Here is a 22,718-nt window from a genome sequence, read left to right on the forward strand (position 1 = left end):
ATACACTCTTCTCCACTGTAAGACAAGCTCAAATGGAGAAAGAAATGCAGGTCTGAACCATAGAGATTATGCTAAGGACCTGGTGAGCTTTCCACTCCGATACTTAACTTTTTTCTCCCCCGCCCTATTCAGCTGGGATTTTACTATTGAATAATGTATGAACCAGCCCACTGTAATCACAGGTGGGATTTCATGAGCAACTTGAAACAAGTGCAACCAGACTGCACCAGAACTCTCTGAACATACTAAAATGTGTGTGAAGAAAGAAAAGGGTCTACAGACTGTTAGTATATGTGGAATTTGCTTATAGAGGAGGCTCTGAAGATTTCCACATTTTAAAAAAAGAGAACTGATTAGGTTGGGTATCTGTCCTATTCTTGCTCAGACGCTATAATCAGATCAAATTAAACTCAAAGGTTTGTTTTATCCGAGTAGGTCAACCCCAAATCATGTACCTTTTCAATTGGCAACATCTCTTCAATAGGTTGCCCAAATATGAATACGAAGTCATTACAGTTTAACATGTGAATCAGCACAATCTCCTCTAAGGGCTATTGCATCTGAATGCTACCAATACTTAAAGGAAGCCAGGTATATAAAAGCGAGCCTAAGCCAAATGGAAAAAAAGAATTAAAAAAACAAACTGGGAGCTACTCTGGCAGGCAGTAAATAGCTCCAGATGCACTGTCTGAGTGGGAGGAAACTCTTCAGCCAAAGGGTGGGACTCATTCTTGGTGGAATCAGCTCCATTGGAGATGTGAACTGGCTGTAGGTTTACTTTTATACACCGGTTCTCTCTGCTCTGTGGTTAAAGCACCCTTCTGTGTGCATCTTCAGAAGGGACACACGATGCACAGGGACCTGAACTGAAAAACTTCACAGAACAGCTAGACCGATAAAAGCAGCACCCTTGTTCTATTTGATCATCTTTATTAAAAACATAATTTGATGGGGAATGAAATGCCCTTGGACAGGGGCAAGGTCAAGACAAATGCAAGCCGTGTGCGGCAGACCACCTTGTCAGAATATTTACTGCAGAGAAGCGCTGTGGTGCCGAGGTGGGCTCTCCATCAGCTCCTCTGACAGCTATGTTTCACTGGCGCACAGGGATGATCAGCCTCATCAGGAAAGATGAAGCCTCCTCGGCAACTGGTCTGCAAATATGAAGCCAAGTTCTCAAGAGGATCAGCATGGCCACAAAATCACAGGTCCTTCCTCATCCCTCACAACCAGCGCTGACGCCCTCCTCCTTCAAAGGGCAAGAGGAATGGCAAAGACGACACAGCATGTCCCAGTTGTGAATAAGGCATCTCTGCAATGCCAACAGCAAGGCAAAGAATTACTGAAGACAAGTTCGAAATTAGCATTAAAAAAATTGGTAGGACTGGTTATCCTGGCAACAGGTTGACCATGATTTTCTGAATCCCAGAGAGTTTGTATTGCATAGACTGAAATAACAGGAAGAGCATGATAAGGTTTCATGGAAACTATCAGGCTGAGCAGCTTGCTTAACCAAACAGGGTCTGCACTGCCATGTTTTTCCAGGGCATGCAAAGTGTTCCTGCCCCAAAAGCAGAGGTGTCAAGGATTAAATGTCACGCATCTGTCAGTCAAGGATTAGCAATACAGGTGGCTATAAAGCGTGCTCTGCCCGTCCAGGCAGTATGATTAAATACGTGTTTGTTGTGCTGTCTTCCTTCCTTCATTAGTATTTCTCTTTGCTTGTCAATGTTATTAACTTCCTACACCCCCCAGTCATGTCAGGGACATTAGTGTCTAAGCACAGGGAGGATAATGAGTGAATGCGTGTGGATTAAGCCACAGCTAGGCTGAGCTTACCCAAACTCACATTCAGACGGTGCCAACAGATCATCACGATTTGTATAACCACTCGGTCTCCAAGCCCATTACATGTGTGTCCTGATCATCTTGCTGGTGAATTTTTTTTGGAGGAAAATACCATGGCTGTTTTCCTACCTACTAATTGGACTCCCACAGTTTCTAAGCTATTTACCAGCCTCTTTTTTTGGAAAGCTCTTTTGTTCGTTAAGAGTTTCTCCTATCATCTCCAAATACCCTTTTTTTTAGAGAAACATATACTTATCCTGTTGTCTTTCAAGGCCCATGGCTTAGAGCTCTTCCTCTATCAGTACAATGCTCTACCTAGCTGTCAGGTTTTTATCAAGGAAAAATAATAGAAAACCCCTTTCCATACACACGAGCTCTAAAAACTCATTTTGAGTGAGTTAAAGCAATCATGCAGAAGACCGAAGGGTATAGATGATTCTGGAAACACCCTCCAGCGAGACACACAGCCACTGTTATTCGAGAAAAGCAAATGGGGAGAACTGTTCTTCCTAGGTACTGTTAACAAGGCTTCAGAACCACAGGCATAATTCCCTCCTTAATTAAAACAAATGGCATTATTTCTACCATGAAGCTTCACTCATGTCTTTCCCATCCTAAAATACGGGCTACTGAGGAATCCATTAGGCAATGCTGGACCAACAGCGCTCAGAGCAGATTCAAAGCCGAAGTTAGCAGATGGGGAGGGCATCTCAAATTACTACAAGTGGCCCTCCACTGGGCGCACGACGCATTTCCAAAGGCACTAAATGGGGTTAATAAAATGAACCTTCTTCACTGATGAGTGGTAGTGCTCCTCACCATAATTTGCTGAAAAAGGTCATTCTTGTCTGTAATGAGAAAATGAAATGCATGCTGGAATGATGGAGCAAGCTCAAATCAGTCCTATGTACAATGTAGAAACATAAACCAGAATCAAGCATAAATCTACTGGCTAAATTCAGCTTATGGCTAATCAGCTCTTCCTTTGACAGGATATGCTGCTGTGGAAATGGGATAATTTTATAACTGAATAATTTTACCAGTTTTATCTTTAAGTAATGATTTCAGGCTTATTAATATATAAAGCTTCAGTATTTACATTTTTGTTACACGGACCTGAAAAATTACAAGGTATCAGGAATAACACAGTATTCAGTGATAAATGGCATTTATAGAGTGGTTTTTATCCCCTTGAATGACTTTGTGCTCCACAAATCCCTGGGATAGCACATGGCAGCTGTGGGCCGACAGCGAGGGCAGAGCCCGCTGTGCGACAGGGCTGGGGCAAACCGCCCCTCAACAGCAAAGGGAAACTGTCAGAAACATTAAGGCCAAGGCTAGAAGGGACAAATAAAACACACAGTCTGACCTGCTGTACAGAGGATGCTACAGTATTTTACCTGCTTACCTCTGTTAAGACCCCAGTAGTTTATGTCTGGCTTGAAGACATGTTCCACAAAGACTTCCAGTCATTACTCGAATGCTGTGGGAAGTGGAAAAGCCACTTACCCTTGGAAGACTGTTACAGTCCTTCATCATCTCAGTCACTGGAAAACACTCTGGGAGCCAGCAAGTCTGGAAGCTAAATACAAGAGCTTGTGGTCCAAATTCATAGAAATGGATGTACCTCACTGGCAAAATAATTGCTAATTCCTCACTCTCATTCTCCTCCTGTGAGTTCAGCTGTGGATGCGTTTTGCTGCATGTTTTAAAGCAGTGATATGGGAACTTCATCTTTAAGAGCAAGAGGCTTGTGGCTCAGCAGAATCGAACAAACAACCTCGTTTTAGCTTTTCTCCGGCAAAAATAATGGAGAGAACATGAAAACCAGAATCCCGCTCACTCTAAAGAATTCCTGTAGTAGATACAAATAGCAAATACGGTGTGTGCTAGGTTGTGCCTGTTAGAGGGTGACATCCTCTTACCAATTCTGCTTTAGTCCTCACTGCTCCTTGGAGATTGCTAATTTGAGTGAGGACAATGGGAACAGAAACTCTTAGGATGCAGTCAAGCCATTTAGATGTCACTTTCCCTCATTCTCTGTATTTTGTCAGTACACATACATGACTAATAATCTGCACAGATTCACTCATATATCACTTGTACCGTGTCAAGATCCTTCAGCCTCACGCTGCAGCAGATGTTCCTCCAATCCTGCTCAGAGGAGGAGACACAGCTTTGCAGAACATCGCATTGATGTGCAGTGAGGGGAAATAATTAACATGGGCAACCATAATTTACAACAGAATAAAATCCTTTTGTTATGTTCCAGGGGTGGAAAAAGGATTGAAAGTTGCTGGACTCTCCTGTCCGATGAAAATTTCCTGGTACAGACAGCAAGGCTCAGCCTGCGTTACCTGTTGGCTACACTTCGAGTATTGGCTGGCTGGAAGACCCAAGCCCACATTAAAACCACTGTATTTGCATAAACTTGAATTAGGAGATTGCTGTCTATGCGACTATTTCACAAAGGATTTATTATAGCTGTCCCAATGGATAAACTCGCTCCTCTAACTAGTGCAACGCCTTGCTCACTTCCAGCTAACATTTCAAATGAAGGAACGAGGAGGGTTTGAAAAGCTACTGCAATGACCTGGAGATAAATGTACGCAAAATAGTTACTACAGATGGTAAAACGCAATCCCCGCTCCGTTTTTGGAGGAGCAGAGTACTTTTTTTTCTTTTTTTTTTAATTTCAAGTTTCTGCTCTATCAGAAATGTCTAGTTGCACCAAAACCAGAGTGTTGGAAAAGAAATCAACTGTCTCTGCCAGTAAGAACTCTTCTTCTTCCCCACAAAAATCCTGCCATTTCATTCATAAATAAAATAAGTCACTAACTCAGCTCTAGGCAGGCTCTCCCTTTTATCTTTCACTCACTCGAGAAAGACTAGCAAGGTCATGTTTTTGGAAAGCCAAGTATAGTAATCATAGAACTGGATTTAATGTATTTTTAAAAGCATTTGCAGTAGCTTTTAAAAGAAATATAAACATACAGAAATCTGGAAGAAGCAACTCAGAGCTCCTAATTTTCTTCATTTCTTCAACACGAGAGGAATGTGCTGGAAAGGGACTCCGTTCTAAAGGAGATCTCAGAAAGTTAGCCACATTACGCTACAGGCTCCGCAGAGCCGAAACACTTATTATCTCAAATAAGCCTGGATGACATTTGAGATGTCTCGACATTTATTGGCCTGCCAGCAGAGTGTGGGATCAACCAGCTCCTTTTTTCTCATTTCTTTTTTTTTTTCCTCTTGCTTGCTCAAAGTCTGTGTTCATAAAATATTTAGGGGAAGCTCTTCAGCGGATGATATTGCCTATACTATAGCCCCAGTGCAGGTTTACTGCGCTACTGAGACAGATATTCTGCCACCAGAGAAATCAAAAGAGCTGACACGGTTGAATTACTGCACCAGGAGCTCACCGTCAGACCGAGAGTCTGGGCTTGATCCCCGCCTGGGACGCCGGCGCGAGCGGCAGCGGACAAAATGAGCTAACATGCAGAACAGATCTGGTCACTTCTGCATGGTTATGAGGAGAAATGTTACTTTTCAGAACGGAAAACAGAAATATGAATGTTCTGCCTGTTTCTGAGCCCCAGCTGGGGACAGCTGACCCTTTTTTACTTCTCATTATTTTCTTCCCAGTGGAAAAACAAAAGAGCAATGAAATACGGAATTCTGATGCGCTGCTAAATGAAGCTATCAGTTGGGTAGCGTCTCCTAGTAGTATCACCCATTTCTGCAGCAGCCTGGCGTAAATTAAACAAGCTAGCACGGTGCCCCCCCAACCCCTGAACTTCGGAACAATGTGCTCATTTCATATGTTCATAGCCTTCCCTATTAATCACACATTTTGTGCTCCCACCACTATTTGATCTTTCCCTCCTAGTTTCATTAAATCAGCTACAGATTTCCTACATTTCCCTGACGTTTTCCTGTATTAGAGCAAGTATCTGCTTTTAACCTTTTCATCGAAGCCTGGCTGTCTGAATGTACCTTTGAACCTCTGGCGCACTCTAAATCCCTATCATTTTCCCTATTAGTTCAAGGGATAGCTATTCCTTTGTTCCACCTTTGGCATTTCTCACCCTTAGGCACCCAACAGGCTGTCTCTAAACTGTCCTCCTTTAATAATTTTTATGAAGTGCAGTCCAATTATCTTTATCTTCCTTGGGGATCCATTCAATTAAGCACGTAATGACTGAATGGACACAGAGCATTGTAACCATATTTACATCCAGATTAATGGGAACCAGGTAAGATAACTTTAAAGCCATCAATATTTTAATACCTTGCCTTTTCATTTTGCTATCTTCAGTGTCAGACACATTTAGAGAGACTAGCACAATTCGAGAGGCTGAGTTTTTAATTTCCGCCTTCGTTTGTGGAAGTGAGGGTTTAGAAACAGCAGCAAACTAAAAAAAAAATTGTCTTAAAGTACGTTTCTTGCAGGTTAACTGAAACACTTCTCACGACACAAAACAAGCCGGAGCACTTCGTCCAGTTTCTTGGACATTTAATGAATTGAAGATAATGTAAGAAACCAGGAAAGACCCAGTACTTAAGCTGAGGTGTTGAGAGCACCGGCAAGTCTCATTTAACGAGCACACAACAGAAATGCTGAGCTAGAAACGTCAATTTTGAAGTGACCTGTCTCCTCTCTGAAAGACAAATGCTGGATCTGGAACATGGACCCGTCTCTCGGATATGGAATGGCTTTGACAATTATTTTTGCACTTGCTTTGCGGTGCCTTTGCATTGCAGGAGCAAGGGAGAAGGGTCCGACGGAGACTGAAAACCTGGTTCTGTTTCAACACAGCGTAACATAATAGTGTCATAGGCACTGATAAATGTGTCAATAAGCATCTGGAGAAATAACTGGTATCCAGGGAATTTATCTTGGTTGTAGTAGTTTTAGCTCAATAGGTCAGATTTGTTAACATTTTAATTTACACAAATCTGCATTCCAAATACTGCTCTTTGGCTCCTTTTCCTAACAACAAGAAAATGTCAGCAGCAAAACCAAATTTACTCCTCTAATAGCTTTCTCAAGATTTCAGGAAAAACAAACAAAACCAAAAAAACAATCTGTGGTACAGTTACGGGAGTGCTTAAACACATTTTTCAATTTAGACCTAATGCAATTTTATATTAATAAACCAGAAACTTTTGCCAATTCCAGATGTAATCCTCAAACACAGCAGAGAGAGCTGGGACTAAGCATGTCCCGTAGCTTCAGGGCAGCCGCAGGATTGTGCCCAGAGCTGGTTGTTCTGCCTCGATCCACGTGTCCCTTGCCCAACCCGGTACTCACCTGTGGGACACTCAACACCATGTTTCCAGATACGAAGTGCCAGCTTGCCTCCATTTTCCGGATTCAGTGCAACAGGGGAACTAACGTGAAGCATATGGTTCCCCTGCAAGTTTTTAAAACACTTCAGACCCAATGAGCTAAATCCAAAAAAAGACGACTGTTCTGCCTTACCCTTTCCCCCTAATTATCACCTGCCTCTTTTTTTCAGCTGATTTGCTGAGATTAAAACCTCCCTCCCACCAAGTTATCCCAATCTATGTCTCTGAAATTAATATAAACTGACGACCTTTCTCCACCCGTAAGGCCCTACATTAAAATGCTGGCCCCACTGATGTCAAGGGGGCAATAACAGTTCTGTCATTTCCATAACATCAGCATTTTCCTGCCAGAATTCAGATCCCTCTGAGTACTCTGCCACCGTCCCCCCCCGAGGGCTGCCAGCAATCTCTACAGCACTTGTTTCTCCTCTTCCTCCGACTGCAAGCACGCTGCAGGCTTCAGCATTGCCTAGGATAATCTACCTGCTTAAGATTCAGCTAACTTTCCAGTTTTCTAAATAAAAAGCAGGGAAAGGTCAAACCTGCCCTAGGCTGGGCTTGCAGAGTCTGCCGCGTCAGGTGGCAAGAAGCAGGCTCTGGCGCTCCTGCTCCCGCAGCTCTGCTCCTTGCCTTCACATCTGGAAAGCTCCCTGCTCACCCGACCCTCTCCCTGGAAAGCTGTTTCACACAGCGTCTCCCCGCGGGTCGGCTCGCCCTGAAACTGTGCCTTGGGCAAGCCCCAAATCTGCGCGGTCCCAGCTGGCAGCCCCGGTCCCTGTACCGGTCCCACCGGCTGCCCCGGGGCACTCCGCTTGCTGCCGAGCTGCTGCCGGGGCTTTTATCCCCCCTCAGCAGCGGCTCCGTGGCCGCGTTCGGGATTCCTCCCAAAGCCACCGTGCAGCTCTGAAGCAAAAAAGCGGCCCCAGGCATGTAAATGAAATGGGCACAAACCCTGGCAGAGCAATGCCTGTCGGCTGGCGCTTGGCAGAGCGCTCTGACGCAGGGCCAAAACGTGCCGCTGGGGCTGATGCGGAAGGGAAAAAAATACCTCTGAAGTGCTGGAGGTTTTCACCCCTCTGAGTTGGGCGTCCCAGGCAGGAAACTCATGCACCAGCCCGCACGCGGGGCCTCCTGCTCGCTCGGTCCCTGCCGTCGGTCACGGGGAGGAAAGGAAGAACACAAGCAGTTTCTGGTGCCTTCTCTCAGAAATGCAGCACGTTGGGCTCTCTCAAAAGGGGTTTCGCTGGACTTGTTATCTCTGGGGACTGGCTGAATTTAAACACCCGAGCCTCAGACTATGTGAGTCCTCACTTTCGTATTTGCTGCGTAGCAAATATCTGTCCGTGGCCGGCTGCTCAATGAACAAGTGATCCTTCCCACCACTTGCAAGTTGATCAAGATCTCCTAATTGCATTGGACAGGTGACACTCCATGAACCTCACAGTCCAATGGCGAAAAACCCCAGAACTAAAGTTCCCCTTCTCCCTTCACGCGCATGGACCCCTGTCCCCTCCTCCCTAGGTCACTCCAACCCATCACTGACGCTACATTGATTTTTGTTTAATGCGTGAGGTATAAATGCTTTCTCCTTGAGCTATATTCACAACTAGAGAAGGCAGAGCTCTGAGAATTATGCTACACCGCTTACGCTGGCAGAGTATGCTTCTGCATTTGGAAAAGCTGTACATTGTAAAACACCAGAAAGAAGAGATATTAAAGGAAAAGCTTCACACAAAACCAAATCCACTGGGATACGTTTTTCTAGTTCGGAAATGACACAAGGATGCCATGACGAAACACGCAAAGTTTGTCGAGTATAGGCTGTGTTACTGCTTCCAAAGAGAACATGCAAAGAACTAAGACAGGTCTAGAAAGTGCTATGGATGTATGGCATTTATTTGTCCCCTGACAGAAGGGGGACAAATGCCACTTTATTCATCCCCCTGGTCCTTCTGGAGTATCTTCTGCATCCTTGAGTTGTACAAATTTACGCAAGGAAAATATCAGCTTCACAAGTTTGACGATTCTCCCAGGGTTTCATTGACTGATACGGATTAAGACAAAAATATCACATCAAAGCCATGGTGCCCCACAGTTGCTGCAGAAGCAAAGACCACAATCTCCATGTCGCAACTCAAACTTTTAAAGGCTTTGTATTTGAGACAAGATTTGGACTTTGCAAGTCAGCAACCCTCAACAACGGTGTGGTAGGCTTTTAAACTCACCTCTCTGTCAAGTCCAGCAGCCACAGTGACAATGTCTCCTGTCTCGCTGTTAATAGTAAACATATTTTGCGATGGGCTCTGTGGGGTCTGAGTCACGATTCGGTATCTCACCATCCCGTTCGCTGTAGTACTATCATCTGCATCATTTGCCGTCACTGTCATTACATAGGTACCTTGGAACAAGAGAAGATGAAAAATCAGGACTAACTCATTGCAGAGCAGATTACACCCCCATTGACTCAGGGTCATGCATTTTACTCAGAAATGCTACGGGGTAGACATCCCATTTCCATCCAGCCAGCTAGGCAAGGCAAGGATTATGAAAATAGCAACACTGCTGAGACTAGATGATCTGTAAGGATACTGATTACACACAACTGGTATATAGCGAGAAGTCATATGAGGATATCTATGATAAACTTCTAATTCTTTCAGCGATTTTAAGTTTTAGGGCAGCATTTTTTTGTCTTGCAGTTTCATATAGATTCTCACAGCAGATTTTTTTACATCAAATCAGTGCATTCACGTGCATCCAGAAGCACAGTTTAATAGTGGAAAGCCCATCAGACTTCTCAGCAGCTTCAGCGAGACCCCATCAACATGCCCATGCCCAGTGTGGGAAGCAACTGCCTCCTGCCTCCAGTTCTTGGGGAAACGTCCACCTTTCTGGCCTCTTCTGGAGGAAAAAACCCACATTTCTGCAAGGCAAATGGAACAGCTGCTGCCCAGCAGGACAGAAAATCAAGGATTTGGTATGTGTGACCAGCGATGTATTGAATCATTGGTTTGTTTCTTGCTAATCATCAGCGTCTTCATTTGCCTCGCAAAAAACAATCCCTACTTTCTAGATACTGTTGGGAGTGCACTGATTCACTGACAGGCTCATTATCACTGGAGTTTGGCAGCAGGGTGTTTAGTTAAAGTGGGAAATTATCATTATGAGGGTAAAAGATGTTACTTGATTGGATGGACTCCTGCAGCTGCATGGTCCTGTGACCCCCCAGAGCTCATAGGGTCCCGCTTTACGCTTGTTATATTGGTAGGAGAGAATGACTAAAAGGGCAGACACACACTGCTTACATAAAGCAATCTGCAAGAGTGGATGAGTCTAATGATATGAGACCTGAAAGGAGAAGTGGGAGGGAAAGAGAGGCAGTGAAACCAGGCATAACCTCGTTTAGTGACCATCATACCCAATAGCATCAATGAAAAGATGGAAGGGACCACTTGAACACTGTTTATTCGGGAACTCTGAACAGATGAACAACTTATGAGCCTGCCGTGCTGGAGGAGATACAAAATGGCCCTAATAAGAACCTAAGCTGATTCAAAATGGAGCCATGTATTGTTTTACAAAAAGAGCCGAGTTTGTTCTGCCCACTTGGTTAGATGTGAGCCACTAGCAAACCTGAGGACATGTGGCTTCATCAGCACTGCCTCATGCCTCACCCAAAAAGCCCAGATCCCCAGCTTGGCCACAAAGCTACCAAGCTTCCAGTTCAGAGAAAGCAGAGAGCTGGAGAGTTTGCATCTGTTTGCAAGAGAGTTAAAAATATACCCCATGCTCTAGATGGACAACTCTACCAATGGCTACAGCATGCCCAAATTTTGTACCCTAGCCAAGTGTCTTTAAGCCACTTGGCACATAGGCAATCCCCTCGCTACCTGCCCCGACTTTGGGAAAACATTTCCCAGTATTAGCAAGAAGCAGCCTCGTAAGTTTGTATTTTTGCACTATGGAAAGTGCTTTGCTGATCTCCTTCCATCAGGCTCAGTCAGGCTCTTTTTGTTCTCTGTGGTGATATATATTCCTGTGAGTTTTCTTAGTTCAATAAGAATTATAGATTAAAAAATAAATGAATGTGTAAAGCAAATTCTAATGATTAATACATTCGCATCTTTCTGCAATAATCCTGATTCATATTTGTGAAATGAAAGCAAACTATTCAACAATTTTAACATTTTTCCAATCAATAAACTTCAGGAGAGGGAAGGAACACTGAACTGAAACACAGCTGTGCAAGCAATGAATTTTCTCCTTTCTCTTCAAGCTTCTCTTCTTTTTTCGCTCTTTTGCAAAACCAGTTATCAGGAGATGACTGATACAAATCAAGAAGCCAACCCTTAGATAAGTACAGGGAAATGTAGAAGAAAAATTTAAATAGGAAATACGCTGAATGAGATGTTTGATTTGGAATTTATGTTATCTTAATGCATTCTATACTGAAAATATCTCTGAACAGAATGTCGAAACCTGGGGCTAATGAAAACAGAAGTGGAAGAGGAAAACAGAATCTATTTTAGGACATGTGCAGTCTTAAGGAGATATTCCAAAAAACGGGTGGTATTTCCTGATTCACTTCTAGTGCAAGAAACAGCTCAGAAAGGAAAGTTATTTGGGCTATTAGGTTCAGAAAAGGGCACCCCATAGCTGTGGTCCCTCCTCATCTGGGATCTCTCAGACTGCACTGTAGCTTCCAGAATAAACCATGACAAGCGTGAGATGGTGGGTTCCCACCTTGGCAGGGGAACCCAACGGGCTGCAGCTGTGGTGGGCATCGGGTGAGCTGACAGCAGCTATACTGTGGATGGAGCATATCGTGGGTCTCCTTCACTCTTTCCCTAACCTTTTTGCTTCTTTCCTGCAGCGTAGCATTGGACTGAGCACATCTGCTCTAGAAAAAAGAACTATTTCAACAGCATTTGACCGACATCCCCATAAAGGGAGATGGGGCTGGACAAATGTCTCCAAAGTCATGAACTGAGCACCAGGGAGCTGTATTTCAAGAGGCAATCTGCTCGCTATCTTGTATCTTTAATTTCGATTATGAAACCCAACCACAGAGAAAATAAAAGAGAGGAACTTGGCATTAATTACTAACTTGTAACTTAATAAAACATCCTCTGCAAAGGGCCCTGCCTCTGCAGCGCACAGTGGAATTGCAGCAGCCGCTTCCTTCCCCGGCTCTCCCTGGGGCTGTTTGTCTGACCACAGCCTGCTGTAAAGCGGCTGCAAATTACTTCTTCCTCTCTGCAGTCTGGATGGTGGCTGATACGTCCGTTCCCGTTCCGATGCACACGTTTCCCACCTGGCAACGTCGACCCAGGAATAAGAGCGTGACGGCATCTCCTGTTACCCACGCTGAGGGTACCGCTCCTGAGGACGGCTCCCAGGGGAGCAGCTGCTGTAACCTGTATCATGGTCTATGTTCCACTCAGTTTTCTGTACATTTAGTCTGTCTTTAAGCAAAACATATCCTCTAGATACCTGTGTGCTGCAGTGAATGACATAAACATATATCTGTGCACAAGCGTATTCAATAGAGCGATGTGGATATATACTGCTACAGTGCCTAACATCTTCTGGGTGCTATATCGAGTCTTCCACAATACTAAGACGGTTGGTGATGATTTACCTGCTATAAAAGTAAACAATGTCATGTTTCTATGTCCTATGCAGGGAGATATAAAATGTCATGTTTCTATGTCCTATGCAGGGAGATATATCTTCATATACTTTATCTTAAAATAAAGGAAATACATCCCCATGTCCAGCCCCTATTACTACACAAATTAGGCAAATATACAGTGGCAGACTGCACAGTTCTTACACGCCCGAGGATTGAGGCTGGAATTGTTAAGAGTTTAAGTGAAAATGTACAGACTGACCAATCTGGCCTGCAGGATGTATATGGGTTTTGTACAAACCAAAGTATTAACCACACCATCTTTAAATCCCTATATCCTACCCAAACAGAGCCTGGAAGCAGTTACTACAGACCAGAAGCACTGGGCAAACTCCACCAGGTCACACTCAAGACCCCCACGCTGTACTCTGCCATTTTTGGGTCAGACCCTGCCAGTGGTGATGGAGCTACAAGAGAGGTGTATAAATGGGGCAAGAGGGACTTTACGCTTTCAGTGTGTGGCAGAAGCATTAGCTTTACTTTTCTGCTCTCAAAGGCTTGCTCTCAAGCCCACCGACAACATGAAATGAATGCACGAGGTGCCAAAACTCAGGAATCTGCCCCAGTCTGCGCAGCGTATCACATAATGAATACCCAGTCCAGACGGTCTTTGATATAACTGTATTAAACTGGCCTAGCTTACTAACTCAGGTAGATAACCTGTTGAAAGAAAAACATTTCTCATCAAATAAGGCACATGGTATGTTAAATAAAATACCTAACCTAGTACATCATGTCAATATTAAATCAAATTTGTTGCACATTGAACAGTGCTTCCGAGAAGCAGATTGAATTATCATGCACAGCTAGTGATGACAAGATTACTGTGCATTAGCTTTCATTAACTAACGTGCCAAGTTCATATATCACCTGAGTTAAAATTAATGTATGGCACGATGAAGGAGATCTATCAATAAAAGGCAAGACCCCAAGAATCTGCAACTTCACAATTCATTCTCTTTGATTTCCCAGAGACCGCAATCTCCTACATTTTGTCAAATGAGATATTTTTGTTTCAATCTAACAATGGACAAGACATGTGAGAGAGGTGCTTGAAAGCACCCTTTATGGAAAATATTCCCGTTAGTTTAATTAAGCTTTCTACAGGGTAGGCAAAATAATGCTTTACAGAATCTTGGGGGAGGGAAGCAAAGGGAGATAATTTTTACCTGTATATTCAGTTGTGTTTATCAATTTTAAAATTAATTGCATCTGCTTGTAAAAGACTGCAAAAAGTTTTTGTTAGGTTCACTATATCTCATTCAATCTGCACATGTTAAGTAAAAAAAGAAGCAAAACAAGGAAGATAGCTGCCCTGTATAAGCAGATAAGCACACAGTTGTAAACAAATGCCCCCCCAAATCGCTCTGGAATCTGAGAATCAGCTCATTCTTTCTAGCTCAGACAGTCCCAAAGCAGGCCAAGGACTGCTAATTCACATCACGTTGCCTGCAATCTCTGCTCTCCCATCTCTGCAACTTCATTTCTCTGTAAAGACTGAGCTTTCACGGTTTTAAGGCATACAAACAATATCTTAGCACAGTTGTGCTCCCAAAGTCTTTGTTACAATTGCTTTATAATTACCATTTTTCTAAGCTGGTTTGATATCCATTAGATAGATTTAATGCATGTTAAAAGAAAGAGCTAATGGGCACTTACCAGGAATCCAAATAATATAAAAAGATAAAAAAACCTTTCACTTCTCCCTTTATACCACATATCACTATAAAAATACACAATCCTCTCTGTCTACTCTTGTGATATAAACAGACAAAGCTAAAACTTCATCCAGTTTTTACTGATAATGCTGATTCTCTATGCAGCTTTATCTTAGAGTTTATGTTTTTTGATGGCTGGTAAATGGTTGTAGAATCATTAAAGGTTGGTTAACCTTCTCAGTCTAATTTTGACCTACAAGATACCTAATTTAATCATTCCCCCATAGAAAAGGATTGAATCATTATGTGCAGACATGTGGTGATGACCATATTACATTAGATCTTCATTAACCCAAGTTAATAATGGCTTTGTACTAATGGAAACCCTCCCCTCCTCCTAATTTTTTTCCCCCAAATTGGAAAGCTCACTTAGTGAATAGTCTGCATCCGATGCTAGACGGAAGACAGTAATTGTTGATGGAAAGATTAAATACTGAAAAGCGATGTAAAATTTAAAACGTTTCCTAAAAATAAAATTTTCCAATCTGCAGAGTTTCCTGATATTAGTTTTCTTCCCCAAAGAGGACGGGAATCTCATGCCCCTACTCACAACAGGAACACTTCACCCTTTAAGTGACTCCATTCACTGCACCAAGGTCTCAGGAACAGAAAGACGGCACACTAGAGAAGCAGAGACGTCAAAACCAAGTTACAGTGAGAAGTACAACGGGATCCTGAACAAGTCCTCAGAGTACAACTCTGCACGTAATTACTTGTACACAGCTTCCCTGTGTAAAATATGAGCTTTCTTACCAGTAAACATGCTGAAGTGTGCTTGTGCTACTCGTCTTTTTAATCGATCAATAAACTAACAAGATTCTTCCATTCCCAACGCGGAGAGGCGCGGGGAGGGACGGGAGGGGGCTGTCTCCAGGTATGCAGGTTGCAATGCCATTGAGCCATCCCCATTAGAGTTACTTGCCCTACCTGGGGTACCAGTAGCAGTCTAGACGGTACAGCCCGGGGCTCCTCATGGGTGAATTTACCTTGCCAGTAAGTATGAATTTGAGAACGGTATTTGGAGAACAGCTGTAGCGTTAAAGACTACAACATCCTAGCGAACAAACCTCTATCCTCAAGTTAAAGAAATGAAAGGTATTCAATATGTGATTTGAAGCACTTTCACATACTCATTGTTAAGGGTTTCAAATGAAAAATGGAGAGCTGACTCACCAAAGGTCGTTATATAGGAGTTATATAGGTAAATAGGAACGTATGCAAGACATCAAGATGACAGAAGTGCCTGAAACTCTACTACAGATGTAATAAACTGCAAATATGCTTAAATTAAACTGCATCCCTCATGCTCTAGATAGAAAACCAAATAAAAACAGCACGTCCCTTCTGCATGATATTCCTTCTGTCATAACTGATAGCTGCTGTCATTCTCTTTCACTATTATTTTTGTAATTGTTGGCAAATTTTGACCTTTTAAGCAGCTAACTTAATTCATAAAGGAACCCACTTCCTAATTAGCAGAGACAGCAGAATCTCAGCCTCAAACGAGGCAAGAGTCAACCTAATGAGAGTAAAGAGAGCAAGCGGGTCTGGAGAGACGACTGAGCAAGCTGAAGAGGCTGCTGTCACCCGGAACTGAAATAGTACCTTCTTATCGTTGAAAATGAAATAAGTATCTCAGGAGAGAAAATGCACCGACTGCAGCATACCCGTGGGCAGGGCCAGGCTGGAAGGTAGCTCCTGTACAGCAGCCTGCAGCCTACTGAGAGCCTGCGTACCCCAGAGAAGTACCAGACATAAAACTTCAAGATGGGCAAAAGCACATTCAGCCTCTGAGCAAAGAGTTTTGACTGCATAAATCGATGAGCCTCAGCTCGGCTGAGCTCCTGCAGATGAATCCTCTCGATTCCCAGAGGCAAATTCAAAAAATGGAGAAAGCGTGACTTAGGACAAGACACCCTGAACACCACCACTGAACTGTGCTTAAAAGTAAGGCTAGGCTTCACGCTTAGCTGAAGGCACAGGCAACTAGTAAAACCATGCGGACCTGGCTGCCCAAAACCCGAGACTCAACACATCTTCCACGAAGCTTCAATCCAACCCTTGAATTTTGACAATATAATGTAATGATGTAATGTAAGATAACATATATTCTATAATATACATCATACTATATTATTTGTAACTTCTGGTTAGAAGGAGGCAGAGAGCGGACTATTGCAGTGCTGTAATTCCCTTCTAGAATAATCTCAGAACATGACTGTCCACATTTTTTTTTCTATATCAACTTGTCCATTTTTCCTGGAAGGAAAAACCATCAGTCTGGGGATTTGCATTTTTTTCTCACCTACAGTCCTATAATTCACTTCCTTGCTCTTGGGACTGGATGCTTCTGAAACGGAAATTAAGAGCACAGATTTCATAACCACTCACCTCGAAACAAAATAGAAAGCACTTACCACATGTGTCTGCAGAAAAACAATTTCTTATCTTAAAATTGTGCTCGGCTGAGCAAAAGAACTTAACAAAGAATATTGTGTTTCCTAAGTCTGTGTGTAATGTGTGAGACAATAGAGTCAGGCTGGACAAAACCATTTTTAATAGCATATAAAATGGAAAGGTAAGAGTAGCCGCTGCCCAAGCTGCAGACGACGGCTCTGCACCGATGCATGCATTTAGGCTTGTGATGAGCCCAGAAGTAACGCGCCCAACCTGTGAAGAGCTCTGGGATGACTGGGAGAACCTGTTGAGACCTAGTCTGGCTCCTGAAGATTTTACCTTTTGGTGACCTCTCTGAAACGTATGGCATTTGCATTGTTTGTAGCTTCTAGTGCCCTCAGCAGGAACGGGCAGCTGGCGCTCGCCCCAGCCGCCCCGTGCCACGTCCCCACCAGCCGCCAAGTTAGCCCAGGTCCACCAACCTGCTCAGGTGCTCTGCTGAATTAGGACCTTCCTAAATAAAAAGTACTAAAATCAATCTACCTCCAAGCTCGTAAAAGAGTATTGAACATTTTAATTTTAAGGAGTGCTACGGCATTTTTGGAACGGGTCATAATGCAGGAAAAAGATTTTCACTTGGTGTCCTATTGATTTTAAAAAATGAAGCCTCTTCTCTTCAGATCTCAAGTGTTGCTGCTTTAATTTCCCCCCCTGCCATCCAGCAACACCCACCCTGCTCCTTCACTGAAAGAACAACTTGCAGGACACCAAGCATCTCTTCATGAGCTTTACTATGAGGTTAGAGGAGAGGAAGGAGCCAGAAATGCAGAATTCAAATTCTCCACATGAATATATACACAAATGCAACTATATGCCTTAAAAGATTAATTTCACAAGCCTTAAATTGCAGTTTAATATGAAAACTAATTCAGTCTCATAATTGGCTTTCTGTTCAAATCACTGAGGCTAAAGATTTAAATTCTTAATATTCAGATGACTTTCAAGTTTCTGGCCCCATCTGTGCATTAGTCCATGGTGTTAATCTCTGAGGGAATCTCTGCTGGCATAGAAATAAAATAAACAAACTGGGACACTAGTAGAATAATCAGCTTTTAAAATCCCTGAGTTTTTTATATACTGCTTATTTTTATGAGATTTCTTTAACTCAATTTGCCACATATAGATTTGGCTCCCAGCTATTTCATTTTTCATGTGGCATGCTACCAACAATTGTTGTATCAGAGTTCCATGAAATCAGGAGGAGACGGGAAAATTTTAAATTACAACGTTTCTCATGTAAGAAATACTAATATTCCTTTATTTTGGAGGACTGTCCATACTCAGCACTCTTTCACACCACTCCAGGGAGGGTGGAAGGAGTAAACTATCCTACACAACCCCATGAGAAAGAAGGAGCTGGATGAAACCCAGTTCAAGAGAAAGAACTTGGACGTTTGCTATTGACTTGAAAGGGACCAAGATATACCCAGAGAGTTAGTGAAGCGGAAAGGATGAATGGAAATGGAAAAGGCCAGTCTGACAGGAACAAATTGTTTTGGAGAGATGTGTTAATTTTTGACAATCTTTCTGTTAAAACAAAATAGATACAACCCAGAGCAAAGCACTCGAGTCACTGTGGAGCATTTCACATTGACCTTTTCAGAACTGAACGCTTCAGTTAAGTAAGACATCCACCTCTCACCGTAAGGTACATTTGGTGGTGGTTATATCAAAACTAAGCTCCTGCAGTGACTACCACGTTTTTGTTTTGTGATTAAATTTCCTTGTTTCTTTTACATTTAAGCATTTTCATTCCATCTTATCGAGCAACTTTTTTTGGGGGTTTTTTTTTTTGGGAAACTGCAGAATTCCTTTTGGAACAGCACTCCCCAAGGACACCCCTGGGATGCTGCAAGCCCAGCGGTACGAGTGCAGGGGCTGGGCTCATGGCAGCAGTAACTGGTGCTGTACAGGGGGGGAAAACCCACCCCAGACCCCAGGTCCTTTCTGCCATGAGGCGCTGGAGCTTGCGCGGCGCAGAGTCGTGGGCTTTGGAATCCTCGCAGGGCGGGCGGCGCGGGCAGCGAAGCTGTGCAACCCGTCCCGCTTTATCGGTGCTTGAAAGGCAACTTCTGCAGCTCCGGGAGAGCTCTGCTGATGAAGGCTGCCAGAAGGAGCAGGGGAATTGCAGCTCGAGCTCACAGCTGCATTTTTAAAACCTGTCTGTGTTCTTCATATAGAGACAAAGTTCAAAGAGGCAGAACATTATTCAATATGAGTAAAACATGGTCTTTTAAGATACACTTTCAAACAGTGGCACGTTAAATCAAAACAACTCATGAAGGGTGAGAGTAAGGAAGGAAGATGGTCCTGTGGAAAAGAAAATTCTGCATCACTCTTCCTGTTCTGCATTTTTAGAGGGGCCTGCATTTACACATTTAAATTGTCCAGCTGCATGACCTTCGGCTAGATCGGCTAGAAATGCATTAAAATGTTTACCAGAGAGTATCAGAAAAGGAAAAAGAAATGCAATTCAATCTAAGAGCCAGCACACATTTAAGGATGTGAAGGGGCCAGGCTGTGACACACGTGTTCACACTACAGAGAAGTTTACTCCACCAAGAATGAGCTCCCTATTTCAAGAACACTATGCTGCGGTGTAAGACACTATTTCAATTAAGCCATTATAATCTGAACCAGCAACAACAACCTATTATAATTAATAATACTTGACGATTTCTTTTCTATTCCTGTCAAGGGTCGCTTCAAGGTGACTTGCACACCGCAGAGAGCACGCTCCTTGGAAACCCAGGCAGTCTGAGTGCTCTGCAGTGTGGGAAGCCCCTTAACTTAAACCTCATCAGACTGTCTCTAATGAGTCTCTTCACATCGCTGCCAATTCTTCCAGCTCTTGGACAATCCCCTTTGAAGGATATTTGTATTTTAGACTAAAGCAAACTTGCTTCTTCCGTGGGAGGCTAAGCACCCAGCAGTATCACACCGTGCTGCAGGTTGGAGTACACATCCCTCCTGCATTCCCATTTTCTTGGTTCACTCTTATCTCTTTTTGGCTTACGCACTGCAGTCAGTAGGTCATATCTTACTTGGCCACCCTCTGTCCTCTGCTGTGGCCAGGCACAATTTGCAGCTGGCCTACAGGGTCAGAGATGAGGCACGGCGCTCTCCTTCAGCTCACCGCGTCCGGGCCGCTGAGAGGGGACCACGCTGCACTTGGCGGTGCAGCATCCTCCGGAGGCACAGCCCTGCCTGCACTGCCCGTGCGCCCGATGCCTTTGCTTCACGCCGAACCCTGGGGTGTGCTGTGGCAGCACCGCAGAGCCCCTTCCTGTTTGCTCTGAACGGGATCTGCTCTACTGATCCTGCTAAAGCTGTACGGGGCTTTCGCTGCAGCTCAAGGTCACTGCGCCCTGCTCAGTCTGGGCTCAACAGTGTATTTCTGATGGTCTTGCTCTGCAAAATTTCCATGGGTAGAGCTTGAGCTCCATATGTCCCTTTTTTCTTTTTTTAAAAATATGGGCAAAATTCCTACTGATTTCAAGCAGTCATTGGCTGCTCACACCGGCTGCCCTCAGAGTCAGCATTTAGCTGGGATACTCTAATACTCTAGCTACTTTTCTCAAAAGAGGTGTGTGGAACTATTAAGAGCATTTCAGATACTGTGGTAATCGAGTAATACTGCATTTTTAATCACAGCCATTATAAACGGGCATATGGAAGATGTGAGAAATAACAACTGTACAGGATATCCAGGGAAGCATTTTCAGTCCTCAGGCACAGTTCAATAGCAATGAACAGTGGAAAATGAATGTTGAACTCCTGTAACATATAATAAGATTTTTTAGTTTGCTTGAAGCAAGTCTGTACTTTATACATGGATATGCACACATATGCATATATACATTTATAGATACATATACATATATAACTTACTGTTGAATCAATTCTGAACACATTTTGCTGCTACCTTGAAGAATATGCAACGTCTTTCATTTGTCAACCATCGCCACAAGTAATCATGAATTCTGGCCACATATTTTTTCTCTTGCAACGGCTGGTGTGGTACCTCCTTAGCTATTATAATATTCTGAAGCATCTCAAACTATAAAGAAGTTTCCAAATCTCTGCAATATCTACGCTTAGCTAAATACGTTGTTTAGAGTTGCCTCGACACAAAACAGGGATACATAACTTCGAGGCAAACGAGGAGCACGCAGACATCCACAGTAAGTCTATGACCTCTCCATCACTTTCTCAAAGACTGTGTCTTTGACAAATAAACACATCATGTTTATTGCCAAGTACATGGAACGAGGGCCTCAGATACCCAAATTCCCAGGAGGTTCTACAAAAGCAAAGAACAGAAATTCAATAGTAATACAAACCTTTAAAAGAATACTGATTAAACAGGAAAGAGGAAAAAAAAATCCCAAATACATCAAAGACAAATGTAATTGCTTTTGAATAAAAACAGATTGCTTTCTGTCTACCTGCCTTAAAGGCAAGCTGTCCAGCCTGGGATACAGAATACCAAAAATCACTGGTAGAAGCAGAGGCACAAGTATTTTGTAGGCACAGTTATCCTGTTCTGATTTAATAGCTCAAAGGCTTATCTGGATTTCAGACCAGAAGAGGATGCAATTTACTGCTTCTTTCACACAAATGAGCAGAGCTAGTTAAAACATTTGGGAACACTTTGAATATTGATCTGTCCTAGAATAAGATGTAAGAAATTTGATTTTCTATGGAAATGTTGTATCAATCTTCAAATCTCGATATGCCCCACAGTGGCCTTCAAACGAAAGCTGGAAAATCCTCCGGGAAGATGTCACTAGAGCTCAGGGATTACTCGCGTCCCTTCTGTCAAGCAGGACCGGGATCAGCACTTTGAAGCCAGCACGTCACCACCCAAAGCGTATCAGGAGGGGACCTGTACCTATTCTTTCCTCAAAAATAATGTCATGTTCTGTCCCTACTGCGTGTCACCACAGCAGCCTGTTCCTCACAACGCTGAGAGACAATCAATCACGACTGCGAATCACCTTGTTAAAAACAGTGGCCACCGGAGACTTTCCTATGACACCTCAGGCAACGGAGAAGCCATGATAAATGTCTGCTGACACAAAACAAAGTCACAGGGTATTTAACCAAGGATAAAATTTGTCTCGGAAAAATCTCACTCGGATTTCAGGAGACTTACAACAGTACTGGTGACAGATTTCACAATATAATTTCTGCTTAAAGAATGAACACACTCCTATTAGTTATGTTCAGCAATAAGCTAAACCAACCCTGCTACCGTATTGGAAACTGCACGGTTACACCACACTTAAATAACAAATCAACAACATAGTTGAAAAGAAAACACTGAAGACCCTTATAACTGTATTTTTCCAAGCATATAAACAAGTTCACGTAAAAATCATCACTTGTGTTCCGCATACAGCTTACACCCTCACTAATTTTTCACCCATAAATGTTCTGAAATTCTACTTCGTGTTTTTCTCCATTTCACCCTCTGTAAGAAAGTCCATGGGGACAGAGGATGAGCCAGCAATTCCAGTGGGAATATTCCCACTTCAATAGGTTTGCATCAGGCCCCAAATACAAAAGTATTTTCTTCATGCTTTGGGGCACAGCCTTGATTGCAGTCTGACTGGGTGCCAGACACTGAGTTTGCAAATGACTGGATT

General features: G+C 43.2%; 1 protein-coding gene across 1 annotated transcript in view; it reads right to left on the minus strand.

Annotated features, from left to right (window-relative positions):
• CDH4 (cadherin 4) overlaps positions 1-22,718 on the minus strand; it is a 466,276-nt gene that overhangs the window by 71,959 nt on the left and 371,599 nt on the right. Inside the window, exon 7 of the mRNA XM_082007298.1 lies at positions 9,426-9,598. Coding sequence (XP_081863424.1) covers positions 9,426-9,598 — 173 coding nt within the window. The remainder of the gene's footprint in view (positions 1-9,425; positions 9,599-22,718) is intronic.

The sequence above is a fragment of the Phaethon aethereus genome (assembly GCF_964289735.1).
Source record: "Phaethon aethereus genome assembly, chromosome: 16".
NCBI classification, from domain to species: Eukaryota; Metazoa; Chordata; class Aves; order Phaethontiformes; family Phaethontidae; genus Phaethon; species Phaethon aethereus.